This window comes from Camellia sinensis, chromosome 4 (assembly GCF_055761805.1).
Source record: "Camellia sinensis isolate YWXY chromosome 4, ASM5576180v1, whole genome shotgun sequence".
NCBI lineage: Eukaryota > Viridiplantae > Streptophyta > Magnoliopsida > Ericales > Theaceae > Camellia > Camellia sinensis.
Genome location: NC_138964.1, coordinates 153,301,963 through 153,328,555, shown reverse-complemented (window position 1 = coordinate 153,328,555; position 26,593 = coordinate 153,301,963). Strand labels below are relative to the sequence as shown.

The following is a 26,593-nucleotide window of genomic DNA, read 5'->3' as shown; positions in this document are numbered from 1 at the left end:
GCATACTTACACTGGTTTTTTTTCCTTCGCAATAATGTTAAAGCAATCAGCGTAAAAAAATGACAACATCAGTGTGTTTGGTTTGAGTTTTCTGGATTAAGTTATTTGAAAACTGAATCTTTTTATTTTTCGTGTTTTTTTTTTAGTGAATATTTTTAAATTTTAAACATTTTTTTATATTTTTTTAGATGCACTTTACTTAAATGTATCTAAAAAGTAAAAAATTTGTGGAAAATATTTAAAAAATTAACAAATACATAAAAATACGAAAAATATAATAAATTTTCTTTCTCTTTTTTTTTGTATTTTTGGTATTTATTGAATTTTTAAAAGATTTTTTTCACAAAAAATATATTTTTTATGTATATTTATGTTAAGTATGTCTAAAAATTAAAAATAAAAATGGCTTAAAGTATTAAAAATATTCAGTAAAAACAAAAAAAAATACGAAAAACAAAAAATTAGAATTTTTTACAAACCGTTTTTAGAAAAACAAAACCAAACAAGTTTATTTTCAGGAAATTTATAATCAAGCCCTATTTTGACAAATAATGGTAGTTTAAATCTTACTCACAAAATTTTAAACTCATAATTCTGCTGTTAATTTTATATGACCAATTTATCCTTACAAAGTAAAAAACACCCCAGCTACCTCCCTCCTCCCCCCCTCTCTCTCTCTCTCTCTCTCTCTCTCTCTTCGTTCCTCTTTTTATCTCCACAAAATTTAGATTTTTCTATTTTTTTGTTCACAAAATCCAGAGCAACAAAGTTAGAATATCATCTACTGTCATCAAACATTGATATCAGTTGGAAACATTATCAGATTCGAAGTCGTTCATCTCTCTCTATCTCCAAAAATTTTAGATTTTTCTACTTTTTCATTCACAAATTCCAGATCAACAAAGCAAGAAGATCTTCTACTATTATCAAACATTGATTTGAACATTTTTACATTCGAAGAAGTGAAATAGTGAAAATAAGAGCTCTCGTTGCAAGTGGTCTTCAACAAGCTCTTGAAGTTCACTTCGTTTTTTGATACCCTAAGGTTTGCAAAACTATGATCGACGACGTTATAGATCAGCTCAACGATTGAAGACTTTTCAGATTCAAATATCTTATACCCTAATTTTTGAGGAAATCTTTTCAGTTTCGAAACTCTTGTTTTTTATTTTAATTTCAATTTCAACGTTGATTTTGGTATTATTGTTTCAGATATAGAGTTCATGAAAATGAAATCACATATTTAATCTCATACTCTATTTCCCCCCCCCCTCCCTCAGTGTTCTTAGTTTTAAAACTAGGATAGATTGATCATATTCTCAGTTTTAAAATTGAGAAAAAATTGATAATGTTTTAAATTTTAAAACTGAAAAAAATTGATAATATTATTAGTTTTACTAAATAGTCAAATCAAACCAAAAGTAGGGGGTAAAAATGTTTAATTTGATACTTTTTTTTCCCTCAGTTAGCAAAACAATTATCTGGAATATTATTGTGCAAAATTGATAATATTCTCGGTTTTAAAATTAGAAAAAATTGATAATATTCTCAGTTTTACTAAATAATCAAATCAAACCAAAGGTCATAAGGGCAAAAACGTCTTTATATCTTAAAATAAAACTTGTTGATTCAAAAAATCTTAATTAGGACCTAAGCCATCACAATATTGGAGAATAAGACTTTGAGGTAATTAATCGTTATTTTTATATACTTACTACTAACTAGTTACTATAAAAAGAAAGTTAAATATTATGTGAATTAAAATCCTGATGGACCCAATATAATTATACCAAACTTTTTGAGTTCAATGTATTTATTTATTCATCATAAATTTTAAGAGAAATTAATGTTGTTGTTGGTGTTTTTTTTTTTTTTTTTTGGGTGGTATTTAGATAATAAACATGACTCTTGGAAAGAAAATAATCAAAGAAATAAATATTTAGTTGATTAGGGTGTGTTTGGTAACGTTTACATTTTCAATTTATATTTACAAAAATTTTATAAACTGGTTTTTGTTTATTTTTTGTTTATTTTTAGAAAAACATAAACTACAAACGCGTTTGGTAATTGACAAAATGTTTAAAAAATTTTAAAAATATAAAAAAGAGTGAGAAATGGCAAGTGGTGGCAAGTGGCGGCGAAAAACGGTGGTGAAAAGTGGTGACGGTGGGTGGTAGGTAACTGGTGGTGGTGGTGGTGGTGGTGAGGGGTGGGTGGGTGATGGTGGTGGCGGATGGGTGGCAGATGGCGGGTGGCAGGTGGTAGTAGTGGGTGGGTGGGTGGGTGACGGTGGCGGGTGGTGGGTGGTAACGAGTGGGTGGTGGTGGTGATGGTGGTGAGTGGTGAGTGGTAATGGCAGATGGGTGGCGGATGGCGAGTGGTGGTGGGTGGTGGGTGGTGAAGGTAGGTAGGTGGGTGGCGGTGGCGGTGGCGGTGGCGGGTGGTGGGTGGTAACGAGTGGGTGGTGGTGGTGGTGGCAAATGGGAAGCGGGTGGTGGTGGGTGGTGGCGGGTGGTAGGTGGTAGCGAGTAGGTGGTGGTGGTGGCGCATGGATGACAGGTGGCTGGTGGTGGCAGGTGGCTGGTGGTAGCAGGTGGTGGATGGTGGTGGTAGGTGGGTAGTGAGTAGTAGTGGCAAGTAGGTGGCGGGCGGTGGATAGTAGTGGCAAGTGGTGGGTGGATGGCAGGTGGGTGGTGGTGGTGGTGGTGGTGGTGGCGGTGGCGGGAGATGGATGGTGGGTGGTGGATGGTAGTGGGTGGTGGTGGCGGGTGGTGGTGGCAGGTGGGTGGTGAGTGGTTGTGGCAGGTGGTGGTGGGGGGTGGGTGGTGGGTAGTGGTGGCGAAAGACGGTGGTGGAAAATGGTGGCTGGTGGTGGCTAGTGTTGGGTGGTAAAAAAAAAAAAACTGAAAACTCAAAATGGAAACACATTTTTTGTGTTTTCATTTTTTGGCCAAATTTATAAACTGAGACCACTGATTTATAAATCAAAAATTTTACCAAGCAAGTTTTTATTTGAGTTTTTAAAATTTTTGTAAATATAAACAGAAAACTGAAAACGTAAGTGTTACCAAACGGCACCTTAGTGTTCATGATTATTATTTGGTGCGTATAAATTTTAGCTTTAGCACTTGAGCTTCATAAAAGACAAGCATGTTTGGTTGTATTTTAAATTTTTATTAAAAATTTATTTGGCACACTGTTTTCAAAACAGAATTTCAAGAAAAATTTATAAAAACCATTTACTTGTTAAGAAATGCTAAAAATTGTTTTTGAATTTTTGCATAAAAATAAAAGAAAATATGAAAATGATATTGGTATTTGTTAACTTTTCAGTAAAATTTTTTCTTTTAAACACACAAACAAAAACAAAAAAAACAAAAAAATGAAAACAAAAGCCATCTGACTTGAGGTAGATTGCTGACAAATTTCCTCTCTGCATTACGATAAGACAATACCATTGGTTTGATTATAATAGTCATGTGATGACAAATATAGCATAGCATCTGGCATTTGTCTTCTTTTTTTTTTTTTTTTTAGTGGTGTGTTTAGTTGAGGGATTTGAAGAGAGATTTAGAAAGAAAAATAGAAAAGATAGGTAAAATATGAAAAAAATATACCTATATTTCACATAGTTTCACACACTTTTTTTCTTTCTCTTTTCAAATTCCTCCTCAAATCTTCCAACCAAACACATCATAAGCATTTGAATATGTCATTTGTCGTCGAGCTAAGATTTTATTGAAACAATTGCCAAAGCTTTGACAAACGAATAGTATATATAAAAATCAATCAAATCCTGATTAATTAATACTCTTATTTTCAAAGTTCTACTTGCGTTTATTGACTTCCGTATATTAGACAAAACCATATTCAAACGCGCGTATTCCTAATACAAACTTGAATCTGAAAGTAAGGCTTAAATCCATTCAATCTAAAAATAAGTAAGAAATCTATAAAAATATTTTAATTTTTCAATATCGATCCAAGAATAAGAACAATGGGATAGGTCCGAGGATCAACAGGTAGCCAAAGAGGGAGCCGCTTAATTTCTTGAACAGTTCTTTCTATAAATAAATAAATAAAAGTCATAAAATATCAAACATTCTATTCTATTTTCTCTATTTTTTTTTTACTCATTTTTTAGTAAAAAATTAAAAAATTCATTTCTAAACATTTTTATTTTTTTCACCTCATATTTTATTTAAAAAATCACTTTTAAAAGGAATCCTAATACTCCCAATGTTGTGGCTCTTTGTTTTCTTTCTACCAAAAAAAAAAAGGAAATAAGATTTTAGTTTTTTTTTAAGTAAAAACAAATTTTTGTTTGGTGTAAAAAAAATATTTCAAATATTAATAAAAATAAAACAACATATCAAAGATGATGGTTCGCAATGGAGGGTGAACGAATATGATGATTAACAGTGACACTGACTGTCATAATTGGTGGCCGGAATGTTGTTTGAGGTTAGAAATGGTGACTGAAAGGTAGCCAAGTTCATTGGCGGATGGACAAAAAGTAATTGGTAGCCGCAATGGGTTGTGGCTAGTGAGAATGGAAGTAGAAAGTGAAAATTTATTTTAAAGATAACTGAAACCACTTTCTCCTTCCTTTTTTTTAAAAAAAAAAATTTAATATATCAAACAAGTTTTTGTTTTCCATAAAAAAATTAAAAATAAAAACAAAAAGTTATCAAATGTGGAGAAATTTTTGTATGTCAATAGGGTGTCCCTTATTATTTCCCAAATATCTAACATAAATGTAATGGACTCTACTGTCAAATTCAATCACAATAATAAAAGGTACCACATGACATATATTCTATTCATATACAAAAATTACTCCCAAATGAGGCTTCTAACGTGAATTTCCTTATCTTATGAAAAAGATTTTCCTTCAACCTATCATGTTGGAGCTTATACATCTCAAGTAATGTGCCAATTTATAATTGGCCACTTGTTACCCTTAGCAACCTTTTTGTGATTAACCTTAATATTAATGTTAGAAAACATGTGTTTAGGAATCTTCAATATCTTAGATAACCCTTTTTTTTAAAAAAAAATTAATTTTTTTTCTAAAAATATATTCTTTAACTTTTTAACAGAATTTCATTATATTTCGTCAATTAACTAGCACTAATTGCGGAGTATAATTGTAGCAAAATTTGATCCTATAAAATAAATAAATAACCTCTATCTAAATAAATAAACAAGCAAGCAAAAAAATAATAATATAAAAAAAAATGATTTCAAGTGAAATAAGTCATCCAAAATACTTGATTCAACATTTTCTTTGTAAAATCCTCTGCCATCACATTATTGCAATAATAATTCAATTATTCAAGAAAAATAATTTGTTCAATGATTATGATGAAAAATATTACATTATCATTTATTTATTTATTATTGAAAATATCACAGTAGAATCAAGAGGCTATCTAACTCCCATTGGTCTTTCTTTCACAGGAAATATAATTGGTACCAAAATAATAAGTAGAGAATTACAAGATATTACCTATTGTATATCATGATATATTGAAACAAATTAATTTTATTATTTTTAAATTGGTTTCATAATCTAGAAATGATAAAAAGCTTTTGGAAAATAATTATAAAAAAAAAAACTTAAAAATAGTGGAATTTTTTCTAAAAATTGAGTTTCATAATAACAAAAAATTCACGACGTAATTTTTCGACCGGAGTAAAGATAAATACATGAAGGATTTTAGAAACCCAAGTATAATAAAATTATTTTAAAAAAGTTAAAGAATATAATTTTAGACAAAGATTTAAATTAATAAAAAAATATATAAGTTACCAAAAATATTTAGAATTATTAAATACACGTTTCTGTTGACCACCAAAAAGCTATTAGAAATGGAATAGGTTTTGATTTGTGTAACAAGTGATCAATTATAGAATGCCATATTGCTTGAAATGTAATAGCTCCTCCATATGAGTTGAAGGAAAATCTTGTCACTTTCATATTGGGTTGAGTTCCAAATGAAGAGGTGTTGTTGGAGTAGTGGCCCCATTTTAGGATTTACTTCAAATTATTTGAATGGTTCATTTTCTAAGATTGGATGTAAAATATTAGATTTATTAAACATTAGTAGCCAGATTATCGAATTATCTTTTAAAAAAAAATAAATTGTATATTCTTAAAATTGTAATTGTCATCTAATTTTATAAGATAAATTTAATTCATTCGTATAACTACCAATATTCGATCAAACTATTCTTTACATAAATTATTTTCTCGATGACTTTACAAAAACAACAATTTAGATTAATGACATAGGCCTCAAGGTGAATCCAAGGACCTCAACAACCCCTTCTTCTATTAGATCACCAAAGCCATATTTTATTTTCTTGTTTTGAGTGCTAATTATAAGGGAAATACTATTATGCACATCCTTCAAAGAGTGTACACCACATGCATCTTATAATTAAAAAAAAAAATTATGTCACTTCAATTTTTTGAATCATAATTCAATTTTTCAAGAAAAGTATCTGTGTAAAATATCAGATTTATTAAACTTTAGTAGCTAGATTATCGAATTATCTTTTTAAAAAAATAAATGGTATATTCTTAAAATTGTATTTTTCATCCAATTTTATAAGATAAATTTAATTCATTCATATAACTATCAACATTCGAACAGTCTATTGTTTACGTAAATTATTTTCTCGATGACTTTACAAAAACAACAATTTAGATTAGTAACATACGCCTCAAGGTGAATTCAACGAGCTCAACAACTCCTCTTCTATTAGATCACCAAAGCCATCTTTTCTTTTCTTGTTTTGAGTGTTAATTATAAGGAAAATACTATGGTGTACATTCTTCAAAGAGTGTGCATCACATGCATCTAATAATTAAAATTAAAAAAAAAAAATTACGTAACTTCAATTTTTTGAGTCATAATTTAAAAAAAAAAATATCATAATTAAACACAACATGAGACATAATTAAAGAATTCATGAGTCATAACTAAAATAATATTATAACTAAATAAGAAAAAGATATAATTAGAAATATATATGATATATTATTTTTAAAAGAGTGTATATTAAAATTTTTCAATTTATAATATGAACTCAAATTTTAAATAATAATAATAATTTTTTTAATGGGGTAATAATAATAATAATAATTAAAAAGGCTCAATGGGTTGAATGAGAAAAATGTTAAGAAAGCTACTTGCTAATAGAGACACATACCCGATCTAGCTGACTTTTGTTACTCAAAAGTGCCAAAAACAATAGGCCATCAAGTGGTTGATATTATCCCTCCACAGCAACCAGAACAGAACTTCTTGTTGGTGAATTCATCAAATTTGATCAACTATTAACGAAATGTGGACGATTGACGTGGCAATACTATAAAATAATCATAATCATTCATTTGTGTGGCTCTTATATAGATTCCACACAAATGATCAACTTGAATTGTTTTGTGTCCACAACAAAACATGGAATAATGTTGTATAATGCTTTGAAAAATTTTAATGATTGATGTTATGTACGTGATTTTTTTGGCTCATCTAATATTCAAAACATTATTATCATTTCATTTTAGATGGGTGTTTCGTATATATAAATTTATGACAATTTTTTTTTATATGAAACATTGTTTAGTCCAATTAATAAAATTATTTAAACATAAATAAAATGGTCATTTTAACAGGAAATTTATTATTTCAAATTAGATATAAACTTTTCAAGAGAGTGAATTAATTATTTTGTTCATTAATTTTAATTTAATATCTAAAAAGGCATTATTAATAGGACTAAATTAAACCAAACTAAGATATAAGTTCCATCAAATAAGGTCAATTACATAAATTATTCTTCTCTATTCGATTCTATTCAAGATCATATTGTTAGTTAAATTAAAGAGATTCATATTTCTATTTACTACACTAAATTAATAAGATAAATTACATTCATTTTCCTTAAAATTTTAAAATATATAATAAATTTTTATAATTTTAAGAGAATTACATTAAGATTTTAGAATTTTTGTTACCGTAAATGTTATAATCATAAATATTAATTTTAAGTGAAAGCATCTTCAAAGTCTACAAGACTAATAGTCTCCACCAAGCCAACTGAATCATTAATGCACCTATTTTTAGTCAAATAAATTTGGATCTATACAAATTTGAATTTATGCAATGTGGTCTCAATTCCCACTTATAGTTCACACTAAGGTTTGCAATTACAAATTTTAGTTTAAAAAAAAAAAAATTTACTGTAAGTTACTATATCATTTTTTATACATTTTTTTTATAAAAAATTAAAAAACAATTAAAATAATCAATTCTCAACGAGCCTTAAGGCCTCAATGGGAAATTTATTTTTTTAAATGGAGAAGTTATTTGGTAGTTTTAGGATATGATCACGTGTTTTAAGAAGGTTTTGATTGGTAGAAAGTATGAGATGCACAATTTTGTATTAAGTCATAGGAAACAGCAAAAGGTATGATATTTGATGATTAATGACGGATATTGGGGTGATTTAGAAAGTTAGTTTAAAGTTAATTTTTTGGTTTTTTTTTTTCGTCTTTCTATGTGTGAAAAATGTAAGATGTAATATGACCTAAAATGAATTAAAAGCTAAAAGTTAACTTTTAGTTAGTTTTTCAAATTGTCCCATTATCAAATAGTACTTCCGGATCACCAAATAATTTTTCTTTATAATAACTTTTAACTTTTACTAATAAACATGAAAAAATAAAAAAAAATAACTTTTAATTTTTTTTTCACTAATATAATTACCAAACTAGGCCTAAAAGATATTTCCGCGAAAACCGTTGTGAAGTATAAACGGTCCTTTGAAGCTAAGCCAACAACTTTCAAATGTACAAAACACATTTTCCAATAAAAATAACAATAAATAAATTTCATCGCTCTTTTTGTCTTTTTTTAATGTTTCTTTTGGTCCACCACAGAATAGTATGAACTTTGTGTCCAAGTAACCTAAGAAGTTTCATAAGAAATTTCCAAGAACTTTTTGTGACACGTTTGGCTATTCCCAATTTGAACACCACATTTGACTGGTGATCCTAAATATCATTTTTAAAGCATTTCATGTGTGATCGTTGAACTATTTTATTCAACTCTCTGATATCATTTATAGATATAAATTTCTACATCGTGAAATGTCTAGCGTGCCCTTCAGAATTCTCAACCTAAATTACCAAGATATCCTTCTCAAATGGGGGAGGGCCAAAAAGATTTTATCAACTGCGTTGTTTATCACGGGGATTAGTAGCTCAGTGGTGAAGGCATTATCTTTTTATAGCAGTGAGTTAAATTCAATTATTGGAGGGCGTGAAATGCTGGATTTTTTAGTGACTCTCTTTTGAAATTTCGCGTTATATTCCGATCGAACCTTGGTTCTGCTGGGGGTCATTGATGAGCTCTATTGGTGCTTCAGTGATGGGTCCTTTCCTATAAGTTGGATTAAATCAGGCCAGGAACTAGTTATTCCGAAGTTTGGACCCATGGATGTCGTGATGAAATCTCAAAGTATCTTTTTTTCCTAGTTTAAAAAAAAAAAAAACTTTATTATTTAGTTCATTCTAAGAATCTTTTTATCTGAGGAATTCTAGGAGGATTTTTAGCAATTAGATAAAATGCAATACCTGATATTCGGGTTGGGCTTGTTTAGCGTTAATTTTTAACATAATTTATATGAAGTGACTAATTTTAAGTAACAGATTGTCAACAATTGGGTATATTGAGCATACAATTAATCACTTGGATATGAAGGATCAAGTAACATCAAGCACAGAGTATTTCTCCTATGAAAAGTTACGGATTTGAAATTTTACAAAAGTAAACTAATAGTTTATGTTTAAATTTTTTTTTTTTTGGTTGCAATTATTCTAAGGTTTACACTTCTGATATTTATAAAACAAGAGTCTGTATATATTAGTTGAGATAAAATTCAAAATACTTCTGTAATAAAATAAAATAAAGTAATGCACACGTATTAGCATTCTATAAATTATGGTTGAAATAAATGTTTAGGGTTATAGATTCCAAGAGAAGTAAAACTATAAAGGACCAATGATATGTGATTGTGCTAGGTGACCAAGTTAAATGAGGTAAAACTGACAAGTTTGATGTACATTATTGTTGTAAATATGACAGTTCTATGGAAAATTTTATTCATACCAAATTTTTTTTATAACAATAAAATGATAAACTTTTTAAAAAAAAGAAAAAAGAAATGTCTTTATGGATGTTTTGTTTTGAAATAAAAGATTCACAATAAATCACATCATTCTGTATAAAAATTATGTATGTATATTATTCTTTTAGGTAAATTACATTGACCTCCTCAGTAATTTGAAGAAAATATAATAAATTTTATAATTTTATTATAGTTATATTGACTTTATTTTTTTTGTTTTAGTGTATTTTTACTTTTTAAATCTTTTTACATTAGATTAATCAAAAAGTAAAAATTTCAGTAATATTACAAACTAAAAAATTATTCAAAACAAAATTAACTTTACACATGAACCCCCACTTGAATTCTTGGCACAAATCTAGAAATAAATTCTGAATTCTTAGACTTAATGTAAAAAAGTTTGAAATGAATTTGAAAAAGAACCATTAAAAAAAAAAGAAGAAGAATAGTTGGCAGTGTATAAACGTGACAGTGAGCGACAAATCTAAGCCAATGGCAAACTTCGTAATTTCCATGAAAACTAAGGGCATCATCCTCAAGCTCAAGCCTGTTACTCAAAACCGCGCGGTTTTTTTTTTATTCCCATTTCATATAAAAAACCACTGTCACGAATCCATTTTCTCAGAATCCAAACACCATTACAGATTTGTAGAGAGAGAGAAAGCAATGGAATTACAGAGGGGGTTCCCTCTACTGCTACAGCAATTCAAAGCTCTGTTCACAAAAAACATCATTCTCTCATGGCGAAGCAAGCGATCCACATTCCTTCAACTTTTCTCTTCCCTCTTCTTCATCTTCCTCATCTTCTGCATCCAAAAAGCCATGGATGCTCGCTTCTCCTCCACCAGCACTTACAAGCACGTCTTCGATCCCAAACCAATTGTTTCTCCTCCGATTCCGCCATGTGAGGACAAGTACTACGTCAAGCTTCCTTGCTTTGACTTCGTATGGAGCGGTAATGATAGCGCCAAGATTGGATCGATTGTTACTCGAATTATGACCAATAATCCGGGAAGACCGATTGCTTCAGACAAGGTTCTTTGAATTTTTATTTTTATTTCTTGTTTTTTGGTTTTTGAATTATGATATAACTAGTGTTTGATGAGCTTTTAATTTGCTAATTTAGTTTGGATTGATCTCGATTGAGTAGAGTATAGTTGAATTTTCAATTTTCAATTTCCTATGGTAAGGGAAATGCGAAGATGAGTAAAGCCAAAATTGAACAAACACACCAGCATCTTTACGTGGTTCACTCCGTTTACCGAATACTTTTTCTAAAAACTATTTTCCGGATAAGATATTTTTCTATGTTTGGTGGCAGTGGTGGTAGCGGGACGAAGGTGGTGGCATGGTGGTGGAGTGGCGGCAGCAGTGATGCGTCGATGATAGTGATGGCGGTGGAGATGAGAATGGTGGTGGTATTGCAGTGAGATTAGTAAAACTTTAGTTTGGAAAACATTTTTTGTCTTTTCAAAATGAAAAATATTTTCTTTCCAAATACTTATTTTTGGTAGATCATGTAAAATATTTTCTGTTGATTTTTGTTTTTTATTATACCAAATTCTAGATATACAAAAAACATTTCGCTCAAACAAACAGAGCGTTACGTTCACGTGAAGAACGACAAGTGAGTTTCAATATGAATATGAATATAATTTATAAAGATACAATAAGCTGACTATCCCTTTTAACTCTATGTCCCAAACCCACAAGATGGTCATGAATCCGAAAATCTGAAATAACCCAACATACACAAGGATCTAAAAGTAGCAAACAAGGACAAAATGGACCCAAATGCAAAATACCATGTCAGACCTATCCGATTAATCGGGCTGTGCAGGTCGGCAACCGATAATAAGCATTATCAGGGTCAAATTCGAGACGCACCCACAACACATGATGTCTTCGAAGAAGAGAAAATTAAGATTCAGAAACTCATGCAATCGACTGTGTAGCAAATTAGCAATGCTTTTTAACCACTAAATAGCAAAGGCTTGTTGACTTTATTTTGGGTAAATTGGAGGCCTTAGCCTGGGTAGGGCAAGAGACCTTAGTAAGCTAAAGGAGTTCTAGCACTGCCCCTGCTTTTTTTTTTTTTAGGTTAACACTGTCCCTGATGGTTCTTTACTTTTCTTTTGGTTCTCCTTTAATTTGGGTAGACAGTGCTATTTCTTTAACCTTATTTTCTTTGTTTTTGTTACTCTTGGAAATCACATTTTTATCTTCTTCTTCAATTTTCTTAGCCATTGGTCATTTTTGAATCTGGATTGTGAAGTAAGAATACCTGTAGTTGTAATACTTACATATTCATTATGTAATCGTTAATAACGATTCTTATGAATGGACTTCCTTTTTTCAACTCTCTGTACCTCCCATGCATAAAAAAGTGACTTGATGCTGCTTTGGATAAACCATTATTGCTTTTTGGCTTTTTGGAACCTTGAGCTTTTTTATCATTACCTTCAGCTTGTGGCATACATGAAAATGGAGATTCCTCACGTTCATTTCTGCCCAATGAGTGGTAGTACAACAATTTCGTAAGAATATTGTTGATATACTTCATCCCTTTTATATATTTTTTCCATGTACTCTATACCTCAAAATCATTTTCTTCCTAGTAATTCTACTTCCTAAAGTTGTCCACAATAGTGCCAGTTTCAATCTCTGTTAAATTCTTTTGCTTGAGTAGGTTATTAACTTATTAATGATAATGTCAAGGCAATTTTTTTTGGATATTCTGATAGGGTAATGATATTGTCAGAGCATGCTCTCTCTCTCTCTCTACCTGTTTTACATTAATCACTTCCCTAACTTGCCCTCCCAAATTGTTAATTGTTGTGTCCATTGGGATCTGAGATTTAAAAAAAAAGAACTGTACTACAAATTTTGAAAAATATCTCTATCTGAAATTGGGAAGAAGAGCTGACAGCTCTTAACATGAATGCTTCTCTTTTTATTGTCTTCTAGTTGAAAGGTGTATTTCTTGTTTGGGGGTATATCAGTGCATTTAATGTATGCTTAAAAGTTATAATTTTATAAGAAAGAAACTCAAAAGCAATAGGATCACTCTTCTACGCCTTGTTTGTGCAGGTTAAATCTTTTAGAACAAAAAATGAAGTCGATGCATGGCTTTTCAGCAATCCTATGCATTGCCCTGGGGCTCTACATTTTGCAGAGAGAAATGCTACTGTAGTAACCTATGGTATACAGACTAATTCTACTGCGGTTGGCAAACGAGGGCTTTATGAAGATCCCACACTCAAATTCCAAATTCCTCTTCAAATTGCAGCAGAGCGTGAAATTGCAAGGTCTTTGATTGGAGGTATTGAATTTATCACAATTTTGATCCTCTTAAATCTCAATAGGCATTGTTAATGCTGTGGCTTCCATATCTCTGGTTGACTAAATGAATCCCTTACTCCTGACTTCGTACACCTCAGATCCAAACTTTAGCTGGGTTGTCAATCTGAAGGAATTTGCACACCCTGCGCTGGAGATTTTCTCTGCTGTGGGTTCAGTAGGACCAACCTTTTTCCTTGCAATTGCTATGTTTGGTTTTGTCTTTCAAATTAGTAATTTGATCACAGAGAAAGAACTCAAACTTCGCCAGGTATTCACTTGTTATATGATTTGATCATAAGACAATTTACATTCCATGTCCTTGCAAAATAATTTTCATTTTTTCATGTCACATTTTCTTAACAGGCAATGACTATGATGGGTCTTTATGATACTGCATATTGGTTCTCGTGGCTCACGTGGGAAGGAATTATCACTCTTCTTTCAGCACTTCTCACAGTTCTCTTTGGAATGATGTTTCAATTTGATTTTTTCTTGAACAACAACTTTGCTGTTGTGTTTCTTCTTTTCTTTCTTTTCCAATTCAATATGGTAAGCTTCATTCCAGCAGTAATAAATTTTAACCCAATTTATTTATCCTTAGGCAATGTCATTTTCTTCCTGATCAAGCAAACCTCATTTTTGGATTGTGGTGGCTGATCTGTCTTTCATGGTTTCTGATGCTAGATTGGTTTTTCCTTCATGCTGTCGGCCTTCATTAGCAAGTCATCTTCATCAACAACTGCAGGTTTCTCCATATTTATTATCGGTTTTCTAACTCAGGCAAGTCTCCCTCCATTAAATTCTGGAACATATGTTAATGACCCAATCATCATAATGGACCATTTTAATCTTTGCAGGTTATTACACAATTTGGATTTCCGTATAGTTCCAACTTCTCCAGTCTTTATCGGATCATCTGGTCACTGTTCCCACCAAACCTTCTTGCTCAAGGTCTTAAATTGCTTTCTGATGCAACTGCCACTCCTCAAGATCCAGGAATCAGTTGGAGTAGAAAAGGGAAATGTGCACCAAATGATAATGAGTGTGTTGTCACAATTGTATGTTCTCTAATCGCAACTTGAAAACCAAATATTTGCAATCCTGGTTGTCCATACCTTCTCCCCTCTTTCCTATCCCCTCTGTGTGTGTATTTTGTGTGGGCATGATCATTTGTGTATTAATCATTCTTGCATCACTTTTGTCTCCAACAAAGCTCAATAGTGGCCTTGTAATTAACCATTTGCATACTTTCATGTTTTTTGCAGAGTGAGATTTATATATGGCTCATTTCAACATTCCTTCTGTGGTTTGTTCTGGCAATCTACTTTGACAATATTATCCCAAACTCATCTGGTGTGAGAAAATCGGTGCTCTACTTTTTAAACCCTGGATATTGGACAGGGAAAGGTGGAAACAAGGTGGCAGGTAATTGAATTTGAACTAATAATCCATTTTCCTTAATTCTCTTGGTCAGCTGGTATTAGTGACTGAATGGTTTATCTCATTCTTCTTTTAGAGGGCGGCATTTGTAGCTGCACTAGTTCAGTTCCCCCAATGGAAGATATTACTCCAGATGATGAGGATGTACTTGAAGAGGAAAACACTGTGAAAAAAGAAGCGAAGGAAGGTGCAGTTGATCCAAATATTGCTGTTCAAATACGTGGTCTTGTAAAGGTATATCCTGGTGCAACAAAGATTGGTTGCTGTAAATGTAAGAAGACCTCGCATTATCATGCTCTCAAGGTAAAATGTCCTCTCACTTTGTGCGCTTAGTAAATTTAAGGCTAATGGTTAGGGGCAAGAGGAATTTATTGCTCAAATAAGCACTTCATTTTGGCATCTACACCTAGGTGTGGGGTTCCATTTGATTGGTTTTGTTACACATAACACCCCCCCCCCCCCCCCAAAAAAAAAAAAAAAAATGCATAGAAAGAGAGGGGGGGGGGGGGGGGTGGGAAATCCATATAATCACCAACATTAGATAGGGGAGCAATTAACCCTTTGAAGATATCTTGTATCCTCAAATGTATAAAAGTACAAAGTGGACCTTTTTTTCAGGGCTTATGGGTTAACTTTGCAAAAGATCAGCTATTCTGTCTTCTTGGACCCAATGGAGCTGGAAAAACTACTGCGATCAATTGTTTGACTGGAATTACACCAGTGACGGCTGGAGATGGTAATGACTTCTGCTTCGGGTTTCCATGTTCATCAACTGGGATTTATAAGGATAAAGTTAACTGAAATTAATCCATGGCATGTCTTTTTACAGCATTAATATATGGTCATTCTGTTCGGAGCTCTGTTGGCATGTCAAATATTCGAAAAATTATAGGAGTTTGTCCTCAGGTGACTCTTTTTTCTTTTTCATTTCTTTTCAATAATGTAAGATATTTGACTCTCCCAGCATTTCTGGATTCATCCAGAAAGCGAGATTGAATTTTTTTTTTCTTCATAGTTTGATATACTTTGGGATGCATTGTCTGGTCGAGAACACCTCCACCTCTTTGCTAGGATTAAAGGCCTGCCCGCAGCTTCAATTGAATCCGTGAGTGCTATACAAATCTGAACCTGATTTTCTCAGTACTTATTTTAAGTGTCTTCTTGTTATAATAATATTCTAACATGAGCCCTTTTTCTCAAACCCAGGTTGCACAGAAATCATTAGCAGAGGTGAAACTCACTGAGGCAGCTAAAACGAGAGCTGGTAGTTACAGTGGAGGAATGAAACGCCGGCTTAGTGTTGCAATTTCCCTTATTGGTGATCCAAAGCTAGTCATATTGGATGAACCGGTATTTCAGATTAGAAAATCTTCATTCTTCATATGAGTTTATTGGTGTTACTCACTTCATCTGCTAACCAGAAGTTTCCTTTAATGTGCAGACGACTGGTATGGATCCAATCACTCGAAGGCACGTTTGGGACATAATTGAGAATGCGAAGAAAGGGCGGGCCATTGTCCTAACTACCCATTCAATGGAAGAAGCTGACATTTTAAGTGATCGCATAGGAATCATGGCAAAGGGTAGGCTTCGCTGCATTGGAACTTCAATCAGGTTGAAGTCCCGGTTTGGTACTGGTTTTATTTCTAACATAAGCTTTGCTGGAGCTGCTAACGGAACTCCTGTCAGAGGGGAAGATGTTCCCATTGTAAATCATGAGCCTGTGAAACAGTTCTTTAAAAAGGTATGTTAGATGACAGAGATTGTTTTAAACTATTTTTCAACTATAAATATTTTATTTTGACCTGGGGATTATTTTGGCAGCATTTGAATGTGGTACCAAAAGAGGAGAACAAGTCATTCCTGACATATGTTATTCCCCATGACAAGGAGGAGCTATTGACGGTAAGCGCAAAGTCACTGTCTAAAAGTTTTATTGTCTGTGTATTAGAAATTTAAAATCTGATGCTCTTGCATGTCTGAATTCATGGGAGTTAGAAAAAAAATCCACAATATTAAATTCACCTTTTTTTATTTTCTTTTTTTCTTTCATCAGTTCTCTTTTGTTTTTGTTTTTGTTTTTGTTTTTCCTTTCCCTTTTCTCTTCAAGTCTATGATCATTTCACCCTTCTTGTGGTGGGTGGGATTGTCGAATCGAGTCCTTGCTTTATATTAATTCAAGATTCAAAATTGTCATGCACTTACATAGTCATCGTGTTTCAGACGCTGATCAGGCCCTCATTTTCAAGTTTGTTTCACTTCTTTTTTTTAAGGTTTCGACACCCACTTGTGATTAGCACACTCTTGTCCGGCTGTCATTTTCCCTTCTGATTTTAGAGTAACTGAAATGTTTTGAATTCTGAATAGTTTTCTAATTTGTAACAAAAATACACCAAATTAAATAATAATTTATGAACCCACGAAGACCTCCCTCAGTTTTTGTGTTAAGATGAGTTTGATTTGCGTGAAAAATGCATCTGCTTGTGGAATTTATATGTGAATCTACAAAGATCTCACTTTTTTTATTTTTTATTTTTTATTTGGTAATTATGTCCCTGTAGAATTTCTTCGCTGAGCTCCAAGATAGAGAGAGAGAATTTGGCATAGCAGACATCCAACTTGGTCTTACAACTCTGGAAGAAGTTTTCCTGAATATTGCACAGCAAGCAGAGCTGGAAAGTGCTGCAGCTGAGGGGAGAACGGAAACTCTGACTTTGACTTCTGGAACTGAACTTCAGGTGTGCAATTGTTTTGGTTTTCATTTTTGTATACTATCGCTTTGTTTGTTTCAGCCAAAAATATTTTCTGAAAACAAGCTTATGTGGATGAAAAATATTTTTCACTTTTGAAAGATGCAAAACATTTTCCGGACTGAAGTCTAACTTGTCACCACCTCTACCGTCCCACCACCACCACACTAGTACATTAGTTTCAAAGTTGCTATCAAACATTGAAAAATGTTTTCTGCCAAAACAAACAATAATTTAGCAATTGCCATGAATGGGGACTTAAGTTTTGCTTCCTTTTCACAATGATTTTGCAGATACCTGTAGGTGCCAGGTTCATCGGCATTCCAGGAACAGAGTCGCCTGAGAATCCTAAAGGTCTTATGGTTGAAGTATACTGGGAGCAAGATGATTCTGGTGCCCTCTGCATTTCTGGCCACTCACCTGAAACTCCAACACCGCCTCATGTTCAGATAGCGGCATCTTCAACAACCAATTCTCACAGAAGTATCTTAGGCCGAGCGGGACCAATTCAAGGAATCGTGATCGATCCTAATCAAATTGGTTCTATGGGTTCTCGGCGATATTGATCACATTGCGACATCACAGAAGTATATATAGGTACATGGACTTAGTAAATTAAGTTAGCAATTCGTGACAATTTGCTATTCATTCTTGTAATATCATTGATTTACAAATTTTGGCTTTTGAGAACATCATTTGTATTAATTTCTTTTTATCATAATTCATACATGAATAATACACTTTTCTTTTCTCTTGACAAATCTATGAACTAAAAGCCAATCATAAACTATTCCCTGCTTTCTACTTCTCACCAGTTTCAGTAGTCATATTGTGTTTTCAGCCCTAGCATTAACAGAACTCTATCTCGGGTTCAAAGGCATGAGTAGACCAAGTCGAATGCATTGCCAATCCATCAATGGTTCTATAGACATCTTTACATCTAGGGTTCGATGTGTCCCCAACTAGAAATTTGTGCACCTTATCTTCCAATTCTATCCAACTATATGCAGCCGTCTTCTGTAAACTCTTACTTTTCATCAAAAACCGCACCTTCGAAGCTTCTTGCCATCGACCCACACTAGCATACATGTTGGAGAGTAGGACATAGTTTCCAGCATTCCCGGGCTCTAGTTCTATCAACTTATTGATAGAGAGCTCGGCCAGTTCTACATTCGAGTGAATCCTACAAGCACCAAGTAAAGTACCCCAAATCACGGAGTTTGGTTCCACTTCCATCTGACATATGAACTGGTATGCTTGTTTTAGTCTCCCGGAACGACAAAAAAGGTCCACGATACAAGCGTAGTGCTCTATCTTCGGGCTAATCCCGTGTTCTACTCTCATCCTCCTGAAGAGCTCGAAACCCAGATCAACACAGCCGGCATGGGTGCAGGCCGTTAGTAGGCCCACAAATGTTATATCATCTGGTTGAACCCCGGTTTCTTTCATTTTCTCATACAGAGCAATTGCATCCTCTGCAAAACCATTGATTGCCAGGCCCATGATCATCGAGTTCCAACTCACGACATCTTTGTGAGGCATTTTTCTGAATACTTGTCGAGCTTTTTTAATGTTTCCACACTTGGAATACATAGCCAACAATGCTGACGCCAAATGAACATTTGCATCAAAATTAAGACTCTCTACATAGCTACCGATACACTCCCCAGCTTCCACTGAACCCAGTTGAGCGCAAGCCGATAGAACACTCACTAGTGTGACATCATTAGGCTTTATTTCTTCCCTTTTCATGCATTCAAAAAGCTCTAATGCTTCGGTTGATCTCCCATTTTGAGCATAACCAGCAATCATAGCACTCCAAGCCACGACATCTTTTTCATCCATCTGATCAAACTCCCATGGTGCCTCATTGACAGCCCCACATTTCACATACATTTCCAACAATGCAGTCGAAACTATCATATTGCGACGCAAATCATTATCATCAATAAAGTTCTTCACTCTCAACCCCATTTCCAAATTCCCAAGCTTAGCACATATAGAGAGCACAGTCACCACAGTGAATTCATTCGGCCGACAATTCTCACCCTGCATTCGCTCAAAAACCCTAAACCCCTCGATGAAATCCCCATTATGCGCGTAGCAAGAAAGCATCGCGTTCCATGAAACAAGGGTTCTTCTATCTGCCATCTCATCAAAAAGCTTTCTTGCCATCAAAACATCACCGGATTTTGAATACCCAGAAATCAAACAATTGTAACAAACCGGATCTTTAACCAAAATCCCATTGAAAATCTTCTCAGCATCACCCACATTGCCAGTTTTAGCATAAAAATCGATCAAACCGGTCTGAACAAAAACGCTGGAGTCATCCAACCCATGTTTTATCACCAAACAATGAACCTGTATTCCAAAATCTCTAGCCAACAACGAAGAACACGACTTGAGAAGGGGCGGAATCGCGTAACAATCGATCCTGGTATTCTCAGAATGCATTGAAACGAACATGTGTATCGCTTGTTTGTTGAGAGAGAGTTTGGAGTAGGTGGAAATGAGGGAGTTGTGAAGGGTGTGGTCTGGTTGGGGAATTTGGTCGAACACCTTGCGTGCGTAGTCGATGAAGGAATGGTTTAAGAGTTTTTTGATGAAGAGTGGGGTGAGAGAGAAGTGGTTTGTGATGATGAGAGAGTGAATTTGGTGGAATTGAGGTTGGTGGAGAGAGGAGTGAATTAAATTTATCAGATGCCTTTCCATTTTCAGACAGATCTGAAGTAAACTTGTAACAAATGGCATCAGCCAACATGTCCAACATTGGCATCGGTGCTCAAACCTCTCTCTAAATGACAAAACTACTATCCATCGCATCTACCAACGAATTTCTTCTCTAACATTTTATGATTTTTTTTTTAAGAGTGAAGCTTGGGACTCTCAATACATCAATGATTATGAATGTATGATATAGTGTGATACGCGAATAATATTTTTTAATTTATTTATAAAAAAATTGGGTCCAGCTTGTCTCAAGTTGAGATTAAGACTGGACCCGTCCAATTCAGCCTATGGGGCCTATTTTTTTGGCTCGTTTTGATAATTCGAACCGTTCATGTGTAGAAATTGTCGAGTACTACATGCCTGTAAAAAATCATGTTGATCGGATATTAATAGCTATGTGATCAAATCAATTTTGTATAAAAAAAATGGACGGTGAAACAATTAACGGTTGATAAAAAACTGTTTTGTTCATATAGCTATCGATATCCGATCAACGTGATTTTTTACAGGCATATAGTACTCGACGAGTTCTACACATTGAACGGTTCGGATTATCAAAATGGGACCCGTGGTGTCCGATCTTGGACTGGACCAAAGCCACTGCCAAAAAAATTATATATACTATCACACCCCAAGCTCCATGATAACGCTGCACACTCGTTGAAGTGAGCATGCAAGGCTAAGAGTCCAATCACATAAATCAATAATGTAAAATACTCAAATTAAATCTTTAATTATCATAATGTCAAAATCCATAAAAATAAATAATTCTTATATGAAATTGTCTACCAAGTCCAGTAATTTAATCCACTAACAAAAAAATAATCCGAGTATTTAAATCATAGTCCTACTCTCGGCACTCCCACAAGTAAAAACTCCGCTCAGCTCTACTCCTCAGAATCTGAAAAAAAAAAATCAAATAAGGGTAAGCTAGACAGCCCAGTAAATAACCAACCATCACTACTAGCTGGATCAAGTATACAAAAAAAAAAAAAATAGTCGATAACCAATAAATATATTTTTGCTACAATTTAATAAATAAATAATTATTTTGTAAGATGGTTTCATAGTTGAAAATAAACAATGTAGCAATACATTCTAATTGAAAGACAATGAGATAATTCGAAGAAATTTCGTTGTCCAAATCGATGGTTTAATATTCAGATGGTTCAATGATGCGATTTACAAAATCCAAATCTTGGTGACTACGGTCACTTAGCCCGTGACAAGGCCCAGAACCACACATAGGCCGGTGATAAAGTAAAAAAAAAAAAATAGTTTTGTACCAATAAATAACCCCCATTGGCTAGGGTCCAAATCGTACACTACTACAAAAATAGTTAAAGATCACACTTTGACAAAAAAAAAAAGATCTCACTTTTATTGGAAGTGTGATAAAAAAATTAGATTGATATTTTAATCATACTTAATTTGATTGAGTGTGATAATATTTATTTTTTATATCATTTTTCAATTAAGTGTGATAATATATATATTTTTTAATCACACCTTTTAATTAAAGTGTGATTATATATACACTACTACTTTTTAATCACACTTTTTAAGTAAGTGTGATTATATATATATTTTTAATCACACATTCTAATTAAAGTGTGATTATTTATATATTTTTTAATCACACCTTTTTAATTAAAGTGTGATTACACTATTACTTTTTAATCACACTTTTTAAGTAATTGTGATTATATCTATATTTTTTAATCACACATTCTAACTAAAGTGTGATTATTTATATATTTTTTAATCACACATTTTTAATTAAAGTGTGATTATGTATACACTACTACTTTTTAATCACACTTTTTAAGTAAGTGTAATTATATATATATTTTTTAGTCACACATTCTAACTAAAGTGTGATTATTTATATATATTTTAATCACACCTTGTTAATTAAAGTGTGATTATATATACACTACTACTTTTTAATCACACTTTTTAAGCAAGTGTAATTATATATATATTTTTTAATCACACATTCTAATTAAAGTGTGATTATTTATATATTTTTTAATCACACCTTCTAATTAAAGTGTGATTATATCACTACTACAAAAACAGTTAAAGATCACACTTTGATAAATGAAAATATCTCACTTTTATTAGAAGTGTAATAAAAAAATTAGATTGATATTTTAATTATACTTAATTTAATTGAGAGTGATCATATTTATTTTTTATGTCACTTTTTAATTAAGTGTGATTATACACTACAAGAAAAGTGGGCTTATGAGACGGAACTTTTTGCGATGGCATATTTGCCGTCGCAAAAAGTCATTTTTTGTGACGGCATAACTTGCCGTCGCAAAAAAAAAGCGACCTTTTGAGACGGTACAACTTGCCGTCATGAAAAATATGACCTTTTGAGACGGCACAATTTGCCGTCACAAAAAATATGACTTTTTAAGACAACACAACTTGTCGTGGCAAAAAATGTGCCTTTTTGAGACGGCACAGTTTGCCGTCGCAAAAAAAAAAAAAAAAAAACTTTTTGAGACGGTACAACTTGCCGTCGCGAAAAATGTGACTTTTTGATAAAAAAAATAATAATAACAATTTTTTTTTCATTAAAATAGAAATAAAACAAATAAATTTTCAATCTATAACTAAAAAAAAATGATTTTTTTTCAAAAAAAATTCATTAACTACAAAAAAAAATTTTATTTTAACAAAAAATAATTTTTTTGGCTACGGCAACCCCCGTCGTAAAAAAAAAAAAAAAGAAGGTTAAACCACGTTTTGTTGTTTAAATTTCATTTGTGACCGAATTTTTTTTTTTCGTTCCCGCTGTGTTCCCCCCCCTTTTTTTTTTCATTTCCCTCATTTTTTTTGTCATTCCCGTTCTGTAATCCCCCTAACCCAAACAAAAAATCCTCAATCTCAAACCATCCCGGCCAAAACCAAAAATCCCTAATCTCTTCTTACCCCCCTCTCTGTCTCTTTTCACCCATTTTTCATATTCCTCTCTCTCTTCTCTTTCTCTCTTTCATTCATTACTCTTTTCTGTCTGTCTGTCTATTTGTCTATCTGTCTCTCTTTCTCTCTGTGTGTCTCTCTCTCATCTATCTTTTCTCTCATCTCTTTTCTCTCTGTCTCTTTCGTTCATCACTCTTCTCTCTATTTCTCTCGTTTATCTCTATTCTCTCTCTGTCTCTTTTTCTGTCTCTCACTCTCTATCTTTTTCTCTCTTTGTCTCTCTCTTTTCTCTTTCTCTCTCTAACTCATCACTCTTCTCTGTCTGTCTATCTCTGTCTCTTGTTCATCTCTCTTCTCTCTATCTCTCTCATTTGTCTTCTCTCTCTGCCTCTCTCACTTATCTTTATTCTCTTTATCTCTCTCTCGCTCATCTTTCTTCTCTCTATCTCTCTCATCTCTTTTCTCTCTATGTCTCTCTCGCTCATTTCTATATATCTCTCTCTCTCGCTCATTTTTCTTCTCTCTCTATGTCTTTCTCTCGTTCATCTCTTTTTGTTCTCTTTCTCTCTCTTTTTGTCTATCTCTCGCTTATCTCTTGTTTCTCTCTCTTTTTCTGTCTGTCTGTCTGTCTGTCTGTCTCTCTTTCTCTCTCTGTCTCTCACTTTTTTTTCACAATTTTACTATTTTCTCTTTTTTTTCTCTCTCTATCTGTCTGTCTATTTGTCTCCCATTCATTGTGTTCGCCTTGCTTACTCCCCTTTCTCTTCTTCTCTATTTACCAAGCTATCTTTTGATTTATCGAGACACTACAAGAAAATTCACTTTTTGTGACCACTTTGTCTTTCTATCGCTCATCACTCTGTCTCTGTCTCTATCTCTCTTCTCTATCTATCTCTTACTCATTTCTCTCTCACCACCCATCTCCTCTACCACCTTCACCACTACTGCAAATGGTATTCCACTACCACAACTACTACCACTGTTGTCATCCCGCCTCTATGACTATTATTACTACTACCATCACCACCACTCCACTACCACCATTACTACTACAATTACCTCTCATCCACCACTACTACTCTATCTCCTCTACCACTACCACAACTTCACCACTAATCTCATTCGATATCACCATCACCACCACCACCACCACTATTACCTCTTATCCACCACCTTCACCGCTACTGCCGTTCCCTATCCTCTACCACAAAAAATTAGTTCCTGATTTTTAGTAACCCCCAATCTCCCCCACTCGACCTGTCATTTTTTTTCCATTCCCGTTCGGGTTACCAAAAACCCCCAATCCTGTCTCTTTGTCTCTATCTCTCTTCTCTTTCTCTCTCTCACTCATTACTCTTCTCTGTCTGTCTGTCTCTCTCTTTCTCTCTATGTCTTTGTCTCTCTTCTCTTTCTCTCTCTCACTCATCACTCTTTTCTGTCTGTCTCTCTATCTCTCTCTTTCTCTCTGTGTCTCTCGTCCATCTCTCTTCTCTCCATCTCTCTCTGTCTTTCTCTCGTTTATATCTTTTCGCTCTTTGTCTCTATTTTTCTTTGTCTATCTCTTTTCACCAATTTTTTCATCTTCCTCTCTCTCTTCTCTTTCTCTCTATTACTCATCGCTCTCTTCTCTCTGTCTGTCTCTCTCCTCTCTCTCTCTCTGTGTCTCTTACTCATCTATCTCTTCTCTCATATATTTTCTTTTTTTATCTCTATCTCTCTTTTTCATCTCTTTTCTCTCTGTGTCTCTCGCTCATCTTTCTTCTCTCTCTTTTTCTATGTCTTTCTCTCGATCATCTCTTTTCACTCCCTTTATCTCTCTTTGTCTATCTCTCACTCATCTCTTATTTCTCTCTCTTTTTCTGTCTGTCTGTCTGTCTCTTTTTGTCTCTCTATATCTCTTTCTCTCTCTGTCTCTATTACCTCTTTTCCAACACCGCCACTCCATCTCCTCTACCACTACCACAACTTCACTACTAATCTCTTTTGCCATCACCACCACCACTACCACCACCATCACCTCTTATCCACCACCTTTGCTATTATTGCCGCTTCCTCTTTTCTACCACAAAAAATTAGCTCTTGATTTTTAACAACAAAAAAAATGGGTCACAAAAAAATATTTTTTATTGACCATAAAAAATTAATTTTATTTTAACAAACAATATTTTTTTATTAAAATATTACCTCTACTTCTACCAAATAAAAAAAATTCATTAAAATAAAAATAAAACAAATTTCCCTCTTTTTTCACCGACTCACTGGATGGCCCGCCCAAACTTTTCCCCCTTTTTTTCCCTCTGCCTTTCCGCCATTTTTTTCATTTCCTTTCAGGTTTGTAGAGCCCCTAATTTCACAACACTGTTTCAAAACAGTCAGCAAACCTTAATCTGATTGAGAGAAGATAGAGGGTTTGAAGACAGACTGGGGTTGAAGGGGAAGGGTTTTAATCGACGGCGAGACTGGTTCAGCAGCGGCGAGACTAGTTCGGCGGCGAGACGGTACGCTTCTTTTGACTCTTCTTTCGACTCTCTCATTCCAGTCGGTTCCTCTATCGACTGGGTTGAAATGGTTCCTCTATATCTCTATGTTGCCCCCACCGCCATAGCCATGGCAGCTTATTAGTGGTGGTGGTTGTTTTCTGCGAGCATCGGTAATGTCGCAGACGCGACAGCAAGAGGACTCCGAGGGTCGTTCGCCATAGCCATACAAACTCCAGCCTTCACTTTATAATAGTATAGATGATTTTGTCTTAGAAGATACATTGTTTAAACTGAAAAATATGTTTTGAATCCACCACTCTTTTTGGTATGTTTGCTACTTGACCTCATTTTTCTATTGAATTGTTTGGTCATTTGCATTTTTTAAGTTTTTTGAGAAAAAAAAAATGTTAGAAGTAGAGTTAGAAAACATCTATCATTTTCATATTGTTTTTAGTTTGACACAATTTTGAAAAATTTACAAAACGAGAAATTTTTTAAAATTTTTTTTAGGTCTTTATTAATTTCCAACATTTTGTACACTTTTTTGAAATTTTTTTAGGTCTTTATTAATTTCCAAAACACCTTTAGGTGAAGAAATTGATAGGTCCTCAATAAAGATATCATGAGAAAATATAGAGTAATCCTTATGACATTGATATAAGATTGTATGTTAGTTGAATTGCAAGTTATTCAAATTTGATTTGAAAA

At 33.3% G+C, this 26,593-nt stretch overlaps 2 protein-coding genes across 2 annotated transcripts; one reads left to right on the top strand and one right to left on the bottom strand.

The window, feature by feature from the left end:
- Positions 1–10,770: 10,770 nt before the first annotated feature.
- Positions 10,771–18,496, top strand: LOC114295532 (ABC transporter A family member 2). The gene is made up of 16 exons (XM_028239779.2): positions 10,771–11,238; positions 13,294–13,525; positions 13,644–13,813; positions 13,909–14,094; positions 14,230–14,325; positions 14,403–14,603; positions 14,811–14,970; positions 15,062–15,288; positions 15,604–15,721; positions 15,815–15,891; positions 16,001–16,090; positions 16,192–16,335; positions 16,427–16,729; positions 16,810–16,890; positions 17,547–17,723; positions 18,029–18,496. Exons 1-16 carry the CDS (start codon positions 10,870–10,872, stop codon positions 18,299–18,301), a joined length of 2,904 nt encoding a protein of 967 aa, XP_028095580.2. The 5' UTR covers positions 10,771–10,869; the 3' UTR covers positions 18,302–18,496.
- On the bottom strand, positions 18,417–20,655 carry LOC114295533 (pentatricopeptide repeat-containing protein At1g08070, chloroplastic). Its single transcript, XM_028239780.2, has one exon. It carries the CDS (start codon positions 20,559–20,561, stop codon positions 18,585–18,587), a length of 1,977 nt encoding a protein of 658 aa, XP_028095581.2. The 5' UTR covers positions 20,562–20,655; the 3' UTR covers positions 18,417–18,584.
- Positions 20,656–26,593: the final 5,938 nt, after the last annotated feature.